Source organism: Protobothrops mucrosquamatus, unplaced genomic scaffold (assembly GCF_001527695.2).
Source record: "Protobothrops mucrosquamatus isolate PMUCROS unplaced genomic scaffold, P.Mucros_1.0 scaffold2187, whole genome shotgun sequence".
NCBI classification, from domain to species: domain Eukaryota; kingdom Metazoa; phylum Chordata; class Lepidosauria; order Squamata; family Viperidae; genus Protobothrops; species Protobothrops mucrosquamatus.
Genome location: NW_015388280.1, coordinates 267677 through 277375, shown reverse-complemented (window position 1 = coordinate 277375; position 9699 = coordinate 267677). Strand labels below are relative to the sequence as shown.

Here is a 9699-nt window from a genome sequence, read left to right as displayed (position 1 = left end):
TAGTCCTCGACTTACGACCGGTTGGGGTCGCGGCATTAAAAAGGTTGAGAACCATTGTTTTAGGGTCTAGCAATAAAAATTCTGAACCAGTGCAACATTGGATTCTGCTCAAAACTCACTAGGTTAAGGAATTACGTAATTAAAAGAATATTTAAATGATTGCCCTGTTTAAATTCTATTTCCTGAATTCTAGAGTTTAGATTACTCTAAACAAAAAACTTTCAAGAAGTAATTTTGGCACATATTACTGTTGTGGAAAGAAAGGACTCCCACTGTTACTTCTGCTCCGGTCTCCTCACCTCCCCCTTCACACAGCTCTTCATTTTCCTCTCCAGGGAGAGGAGTGTTCAGAGATCACATATATAGTTCATACAACGTATGCATTTCCTGACCCCTCTGGACCCCATATATGGTAATATTCTAAACATTCGTAGTTCTGCATTCTAAGCATTCTGGAAAAATACCAGACAGTTGAACATTAGCACAGAGTGATAAAAATAGAGAACTGGCTACTAAGCAAAGCAGAAAACAGGATATGGTTTAAATGGTCAAAGACAGTGGGGCAGAACATTATCTCGAGACACAGCAATTTCTGGAATGCTCTCTGCCCCACTTCACTAGAACTGCTTTCAGAATTTGCTTTTTAGATTTGCCTTTAATACATAGCCCCATGGATTCTAGTACCTGGTATGTGTCAACATTAAAGAAGGCCTGGTAATATTCAAACGTCCAGAAACTCGAATGCTTCTTCTGGAAGCTCAAGAGCTGCAAGAATGAAAATGGAAATTACTGCTTTCTTCATGTCCAGGAGAGAAAAGGGGTATATTTTATACTGACATTAAAAATTATAAAGGTAAAGTACAATCCTAATATACAATATCCGCAATATCAAATAGTTACAACATAAAAAGCAGTTATTTCAAGATGGAAATGATAGGGTCAGGAGGCAGGTCAACATCTACTGAAATTTCCCAAAGCTTTTCAAATACAGCTCCACTGCAGAGCTCAAGGTGTGATTTAATGAGCATTGAGATAACTGACCAGGAACCAACAGTGCACTAATTGGCAAGTATTCTACTAGGCTAGGCCAGTAACTGACAGTGTAATATCTAAGGATCAGTCCCAGGCTGTGAAACCCAATTCTGTCAAGTGGCTTTTTATTAAATTGGAGAAGCATTAAGTGGGATATTGCACAAATCAGTCCTGGTCCTCTATTCTTCAATACTTTTATTCACAATCTGGATGAAGAGAACATTTGTTAAAATTACAGATGCCTTTAAAATGTTAAAGGATGAGCTGGTTCTAACATATGGGACTTTTCCCCACTCAGTTTTTTCACCTTAATTACATTTACATATTTGTCTTCTTTTTGATTGAACCATCACTTGTATTTTTCCCCATTTATTACATTTTGTTATATTTCACAAAACATAAAACAAAAGTAATAATCCACTGTTATAATGAATATTAATGTCGATAATACTTGTTAATACTTTTATTATACATATACTTTTTCGGTATTAATCTAAAATTCTGAGAGCGAGAAAGAATAAAGATGATCAGGGATGGGAAATGAAGTATAGTGAGAACAGACTGAAGGAAAAAAAGAATCCATTGGGGAAATGGGGAATCCATGGCTGCCTCAATCCTTTGGAACAGCCTCCCCACTGGACTTTGGAAGGTCCCATCTTATTAACCTTCCCACTGACTGTGTGGACCTCCCTTTTATTCAGGTACTGGGCTGCACAGGAAGTGACCCAACGAATATAAATAGAAGCTAGAATAAATAGTTCTACCTGCAGGATATGTGAAGCAGCACCCTCTCCAAAATTCTGCTGCTAAAATTCAGCACCCAGAATCTGCATTTTGTGAATTTTCTTAATCCCTGCCCTTAAACACCTTAACTGCTTCCCAAAGAGCCAAAAATTGGGCTTGCCTCTGTTCTCTCATTTAAAACCCTTTCACAGCTTTTAAAAAAACTGCCAAATTGGTAATCATAAGCATCTTTAGCGGATTAAAGGTCATATGGCAGCCTGAAGTCTAGACCCTCAAACATTGCCCATCCTGACTAGTTTCAGAGGTTTGGTATCAGATAGGAACAATGAATCCACCATTATTATATTGATCCCTGTATTGTGGTTTAGTTTGCTAATTTCTCTATTTTTGTAAATTAAATTATTATTTCTGCCCTGCTCATGTTAGTTTGCTAACAGGCTAATTTTACACCCAATTTGATGCATGAATTCCAAATTAAACAATTCCTTTTTGGAACTTTAATGTGAATTTGTCAAGAAATACTATAGCCAAAGTAGAAAGGCTCCCTTGAATCTTGGTCTCAGAATGTATGTTGATTTATGCTTAAAACACTGAGTTTGCAAGATCACACTTTTCAAAAACATTGTATTTTTTGCACATATTATTCATAGTTTGATGTTCCACTAAAATGGTAAGCAACATATAGTCTTCTCACCAGCTTCTGAAGATCCAGGTAAGCACTGAGTTAAGTTATGCATCTTTCTTCTTCCCAAAGATATTATTTGGAGTAAGTTCATAGTTTACACTTATAAAACTTAAATTATTTCAAATGCTGGATATATTCTTTATCAATTTTGTTTTCTTTAGCTAAAGAGATCTATTTACTGGCTAGGTAACTAGTTTTACTCACTAGACAGTCTCTCAAAGACTAAATACCTCCAGTGGTATCAAAGGTGGTGTGAGAAGGTTGCATGAAAATCTCAAAGGACCTACAAACTGCACACATTTCCTGTAAGGGAAGAGGCATCCCAAAGGATTAGGAGTGGACTTGTGGGCATAATCAAATATTATAAACAGTTGACTAAAAATCATCAGTTACAATGAAAAAGTAGGGATGTTTCAGAAATTAAGGTGCAAATTTTCCTATTCTTCCACACTGGGGTAAAACAGGCATCATATTAAATGTATATTGAATATTGAGGTCAAAATTCATAGTGGTCAGGGCAGGTAAAATAATTTACCTGATAGATAACCAGTGGTTAGAGTGTTGGGCTAGGGCCTGGATATCTCAGTTCCAGTCCATCCTCACTTATGGAAGCAAAACAAATAACTATGGACTAGTCATCCTTCAGCCCAACTTTACATATTGTGCAGGAATGTTATTGCATAGAAAATTAAATTCTGCATATACCACCTTAAATTTTTGGAAAAATATAAATTTAGCAAATATATAAAACAGATACATTTCTATGTTCCTCTGTCACGTGTTAGGAAAATATTTTCTGCAATAAATAAGTATGTCTACCACACTCTGCTAATCAAAACTTTTACTGATATCCTATTATCTATTTCTCTCATGTGTACTATATCTCCCAATTTATGTCAAAACATCCCTAGACTAAACTGATGCATCTTTCTCTATCTCCCCCAAATTCACCTCAGTTTTGTCATCCTCTTCATCTGGCTCATAATCCTCATTACAGCTGGAAGACATGTTGAGAGTTGTGTGGCTTTGCCTCTCACTAATGCTAGGAGTAGTAGCATCAGCATTCCCAGCCAACAAATCTATGGCTTCATTAAATTCTACAGAGAAAATATCAAATACATCCAATTGACTCAAATCAAACTTCAGTCTGGCATTCAAAGACCATCTGCACCAGCACTTTCTAAACTTAGGAAACTTTGCTAGTGCTGTACTAAATTAAAAACAATTTTAAGTATTTAAAAAGCATGTGACAAAAGGCAGAAAAAAATTGAGCTTTTGCAGAGAACATGGATTTTCAGGAAAAGAAAATAGGAAATTAGAAGACCTTTCCTCAGAGATAGTTGGAGAAATCTCAGAAATATTAATGATGCCCAAAGAAGAAAAGGTATCCACAAAGTTTGGGTTTTCTTAGACTTAGAAAGACTTAGAAATTAAAAGCCTGCCCAAACATGCACAACATACAGTACATATATGACTCAGTATTTGTCAAACCTAGTGGGGGAAAGGAATTACATTTATATTTATAGGAACAGGAACATTTTATCCATGCATATTATCCACAAGAGTTATATTTCCCTTTAAGCTCTACTCAATTTATTCTTTATATATTCAGAAAAATCAGAATATATTGCAGCTGAAGAGTATGACATGGAAAATACACAAACATAATAAGAGTTGTTCACTAAATACTGTATTTCATATTCATACTCTTCAATAGGTTTAAGACTGCAAATTTCTCTGTACTTTAATTTAGTCTAGTACAGTGATGGCTAACCTTTTAGAGACCGAGTGCCCAAACTGCAACCCAAAACCCACTTATGCATCGTCTAGTGCCGGGTGGGTGTGGCCCATTGGGTGGGCGTGGCTGCGGTGGTAACTGCAGACTGGGTGGGACTAAAAAGTTCAATAATTCCAACTTTGCGAGATCTTTTTTTTTCCCAGCGAGAAGTTGAAATTGATTGAATCTTTTTCTTTTTTTTTGCACACAGCAGCGGAGGCCTAAAGCGAAAAGGTTTTATAAAACCCAGCTGAAAGCCTAGGACTGGGGCAACGGCGCGCGTGCCCACAGAGATGGCTCTGCGTGCCGCCTCTGGCACCCGTGCCATAGGTTTGCCACCACTGGTCTAGTATGTATTTTTAGTTCCACTAAATTCTGTAGTTATACAGTTCTTTTTACAGAGCCCTGGAAGTGCAGTGGTTAGAATGCAGTAATGCAGGCTAACTCTGCCCACAGCCTGGAGTTTGATCCTAAAGAACTTGAGGTTGAATCAGCATTCCACCTTTCCAAGGTGTGTAAAATGAGGAGTCCGGTTGTTGGGGGCAATATGCTGACATTATAAACTGCTCAGAGAGTGCTATAAAGCACTATAGAGCAGTATATAAATCTGTTGCCATTGTTGCTGCTTCAGTCCTTAACAGCAGCAGGTCCTCAGAAACTAGGCAAAAAAATCTTTACAGGTAGTCCTTGTATTACAACCATTCATTTAGTGATTGAAGTTAAACAGCACTAAAAGAAAGTGACTTATCACCGTTTTTCACACTTCTCAAAGTCACATGATCAAAATTAGGGTGCTTGGCAAGTGGCAGGTATTTAAGACAGTTGCACTGTCCTAGGGTCATGTGATCATCATTTGTAACCTTCCTAACTGGCTTCTAACAAGCAATATCAATGGGGAAAGCCAGATTTGCTTAACAACATGATTTGCTTAACAACTGTGGCAAAAAAGTAGTAAAATGGGGCAAAATTCAACAACTGCCTTACTTAGCAATGGAAATGTTGGACTTAATTGTGATCGCAAATCAAAGACTATATTTACTAACTGGATGCTCTGGGATGGCAGCATCTCAAACACAAAATCTATCAAAAGGAAAACATTGCCTGACTAGGTGTCCCTATCTGCTTAAATGGTGAGAAAATACTCACCATGAAACTTGAGCTCATCTGAAGCAGCCATTATGAGGCCAGAGTACCTACAAAGGGAAAGAGACAGCTTTTCAGAGAAGACATGACTATGAAAGGCAACTTGGGGAATGGGGCAGAAGACACCCTTCAGCCAGTCGGTTCTCTCTTCCCTCATCCACAGAAACGCCAGGCGGCTCTCTCAACGGCTACGCTCCCACGACAAACCAGGCTTGCCCTACCCTGCCCTCCCGCACTGATCACCTGGGAGAGGTGGAAGGATGGGCAGAGGATGTCAGGCGATGCTTACCGACTGTGGAAAGGCACTCTGCAGATGCTCAGAGACGCCGAGGGCCACACTCTAGCCACCTGTCACCACTCGCTTGCGAAACCGTCCCGTTTATTCCACGGTTCTACGTCGTTCACAGGACTTGCTCAACCTCCTTACGTGGAGGGGACGGGAAGGAGAGGAAGGCCCAGCCCACCGGAAAGCCTATCGATAACGAGAAAGATCTGGCGCTACCTTCGAGTAGCCAAGACTCCTCCTCTACCGGTTGCGCTAGGACAGGGGTAGGCAACCTCGGCTCTTTTATGACTCATGGACTTCAACTCCCAGAATTCCTGAGTCAGCTATGCTGACTCAGGAATTCTGGAAGTTGAAGTCCATGAGTCATAAAAGAGCCGAGGTTGCCTACCCCTGCGCTAGGAGACCGCCGCGGTTTCGTCACGAGCCGCCTAGATTATCCTTCCCCTGCCCCAGTTGTGGCCACCGGAAGCGGGGGAAGGCGGGCCTTGTTAGAAGCCTTGCATTCCGCGCCTGATTCTTTGGGGGCAGAGTATCTTCCTGTTTATGAACATTTATAAATAGCTGCGGCCGTAAAACTGTGTCGAAGCTGGTCCTTCGTGGCAGCTTTTGCCTTCCGGGAGGGAGAACCGACAGCAACCACGTGATACGCTGCCCCTTCCCTCCCAGCTCTGACTTCCTCTTAGTTACCGTTTTGGCCGTCCATCCGGGTTTGGCGTCCAGTCGCATCTCAGGACGAGGGGACATGACGGGCCCTCCGAATCTCGGAGAGACGGGGGAGAAGAAGCCGAGCTTTGGGGGGCGTCCCCGCGCCGGCCGCCTAGGTAGCCGAGTCCGCTTTGCCCCTCGCAGGCCGGGGAGGGAGTCTGCTTGAGGCGCGCCTGCCCCTTCTCTCCCCCCCCCATCTTTCTTTCCCGCTCCTCTTAACGTGATCTTTTCTCCCTCCTCAGCCTTATGGTGGAAGAGTCTCCTGCACGACTATGCTGAAGCCTGCCGAGAAGTCGCCCAAGGCATCCGGCAGCGGCCAGTGAAAGCAGGGTTCTACCTGTCACTGCTGGCTGGAGCGGTGAGCTGCAGCCTCCGCAATCCCAGTGAAGCCTCATTCGGCTCCAGCCTCCTGGAAGCCTCAGGGACTCTCCTCCTCCTCTCGCCCTGGACACGCAGCAGCAGCTCGGAAAAGCATACCCAGCGGCTGATGGTGCTCCGAAACCGAGGCCAGCTGCGCGTCCAGAACCTCGTGTTTTTCTCCGTCCTCTACGAGGCGCCTTACGACGCTGGAGCAGACCTCTATCAAGCGCACTGCAAGTATCTAAAGTCTCGGTGGACTGATTTTCCCAGCCGGGTCCTCGATGTAGGCTTCTGGGGGCGCTGGTGGGTGTTGCACTCTAGAATGCAGGATTCAGACATCAACAATGAAGAGTTTCAGTACCTGCCAGAGCATCTCAGGACCATTTTTTTTAATGACTTGCATTCGGAAACCAACGAGAAATTTTTTGATGAGAAGTACAAAGCTGTGATTCTGACAGAAAAGCAAATCCAAGAAGCTGATAGGGAGGTTCACGGGCAACTGTGTTCTTAATTAAAGCAGTTGGGTGACTCTAGTAATAGAAAACAAAACAAAGCAGATACTTCATTTATTCCTCTTTCTATTTTCTTCTAGGGCTCAATTGTTCATTGCTGTATTCTTAGTAAGATGCAAGAATAAATGTTATTTAAACTGAGATGCTTGATGAGCAATTCTTAGTGCCACCTAAAGTGATTGAGAAATTGACAATAGACATCTCTTGGTAGTCATTTTTTTTCTAAATATGATGTAAACCTTTATGCAAATTGGAGGCCAAATAGATCAGCCCAACACCTTTCCTGCCCATCTCATCTCTTCCCATATTACTAAAGGTAGTAAGGAAAGTTCCATGCTATTTGTTCCCCATCAGAAATGGAGCTCAGTTTCACTTCAGTTTCTGTCTGGATTCTGCTAAAAGGCAAGGCAATATGGCTTCTAAGCCCCAATACTTTTTTTGTTTAGAAACCGGCACAAGACCGCCTCCTACCAAACACCTCCCTTCGGCCAGTCCGCTCCCACAGAGAGGGCCTCCTTAGAGTGCCGTCGGCCAGACAATGCCGGNNNTGCGGCCAGCCTGGCGTAGCTTGATTATGTTTCAGTGGGGGGTTTTTTACGGGTGTGTTTTTAGAACAGGCCCGTTATTTAATTCGATTTTAAAACAAACTATTTATTACCATGGTTTTTAGTATCGCCTGTTCACCGCCCTGAGTCCCGCAAGGGAGATAGGGCGGTATATAAATTTAATAAATAAATAAATAAATAAGAATATTTGAGTGGCTTTCATTTCTTTACATTTCAGTTACAGTTACTGTAAAATTAAGGCTTAATACAGTCTGCTTCATTTTCAAAAGATAAATTTCTCTGAATTGGTTCCAAGACCTTTTCTATGTATTTTTCCAAGACATAAGTAATAGATTATCAAAATTCTGCAAATATTTTATAAATTTTCTATACATCACTGAATATTGATGTTTTCTAAAAATCCAGAGGCATTTCCAGAAGGCAGAGGTTGCTGTAATTAGCAACTATTTCCCTCCCTAATTTGAGTGTACAATCTTGGATACTGGGGACTGCATCTCTTTGCACAACATATGGATCTGTTTAAAAATGTCATGTTTCTTAAACATGTTGACATGGCACTCATGGCTTTTTTGAGGGGGGTGCTATGTAGTTCATGTAGTTCACTGTTTTCAAAACTGTCATAATTCATTGATCTGCATTGTTTGATTTATGGTTTAAGTAAAAACCATATGGTGCAAAAGCAAGACCATGGCTCTACAAATGAGGAAGCTGCGATCCCAAGGGAGGACAGCGAACTGGCAAAAGAGGAGGGGGGCTGGGTGACACCACAAGGAGATAGCAACTGGCAGGACTGGAGTGGTAGGGCTGCAGGTGAGGCGGCAAGAGCTGCTATGGGAGGAGGCGAGGAACAGCTTGGAAGGAGAGACAAAAAAGGAGGGGGGAGTATGAAGCAGGAACATCTGAATAGTTGTTCTTTGCAGGATCAGGGAGAGGGAGCTACAATCATCAGATCCACCAACAGGCTGCCGGATGAGAATCAATTTAACACATTGCAGAGTAACATAGCTAATGGGCCGATGACGTGCTCAAGGAGCCAGGTGCAGAGGCAGGCAGCTGTATATAGGCAAGCTCCCTAATCACCTAGCATTTTAACTGATGACATCAGTAGTTTGGCTGATGAAAGCTCAGTAACTTTTTTACTCACAGGCTTGTTTATATTAAACGGTCCTGTTTATTTTTATCCTTGTGTTCGATTTTCTTTATATATATATAAGAATTAATTACGCTAAAAATCCGACTCTTGGGAATCATAGTAAACTAATAAAACCGAGCACCAAGAGAAGTAAAGTATAAAAGTTTAAAAATTTACTGAGCCGAGCTTTCGTCAGAACCCGTCTGACATCCTCAGGGCGTTAAAACAGCAGTCGGAGAAACCCTTATAAAGTGTGTGTGTCAATTGCTTGCATCCGGCTTCTGCTACGCGTCATCGGACCCAGCTGCTCCTGCCGTGCTAGAGGCAAGGTGCCTACTCCTGTGTAGGGGGTCCCTTTAAGTGTTTCAACGACTTCCTCCACTCCCGTGTTATTCTTATTATTTATTTTATTTTATTTTTCTCAAGCGTGCCATTTGATTCCCCCCATGGGGGCTGTCTCTAGTCCTCCATCCTCCCCCCTCTCACTCACTCTCTCCACCCCACCCCCTCCCTTGCCCCCACTATCTCTCCTCCCTCTCTCTCCCCCCTTGCCCCTTCTTCCCTCTCCCTCCATCCACCTCTCTCTCTCTCCCCTCTTGCCCTCAACAGACCGTGTATGTGTGACATCCAAACTCCCTAACCTTCGTGCTGCAGCGCTGATTCCTTTCTTTCCCCCCCTTCTCTCATCCCTCAAACGTAACATTTCATTCCCCCCCATGGGGGCTGTCTCCAGTCCTCCATCCTCCCCCCACTCACT

General features: G+C 42.4%; 2 protein-coding genes across 3 annotated transcripts in view; one reads left to right on the top strand and one right to left on the bottom strand.

Annotated features, from left to right (window-relative positions):
* Nucleotides 1-5870, bottom strand: part of YIPF2 (Yip1 domain family member 2) — a 13423-nt gene extending 7553 nt beyond the window's left edge. Inside the window, exons 1-4 of one of the 2 annotated variants that reach the window (XM_015824294.2) lie at nt 5671-5870; nt 5385-5431; nt 3413-3558; nt 685-765 (exon numbers count right to left, since the gene is read on the bottom strand). In XM_015824294.2, the coding sequence (XP_015679780.1) occupies nt 685-765; nt 3413-3558; nt 5385-5415 (258 nt within the window). In that variant the 5' untranslated portion in view covers nt 5416-5431; nt 5671-5870. The remainder of the gene's footprint in view (nt 1-684; nt 766-3412; nt 3559-5384; nt 5432-5670) is intronic. The other variant, XM_015824296.2, reaches the window with a different exon arrangement.
* A 290-nt stretch (nt 5871-6160) lies between these two features.
* TIMM29 (translocase of inner mitochondrial membrane 29) lies at nt 6161-7468 on the top strand. The gene is made up of 2 exons (XM_015824293.1): nt 6161-6488; nt 6615-7468. Exons 1-2 carry the CDS (start codon nt 6410-6412, stop codon nt 7241-7243), a joined length of 708 nt encoding a protein of 235 aa, XP_015679779.1. The 5' UTR covers nt 6161-6409; the 3' UTR covers nt 7244-7468.
* The last annotated feature ends 2231 nt before the right edge of the window (nt 7469-9699 follow it).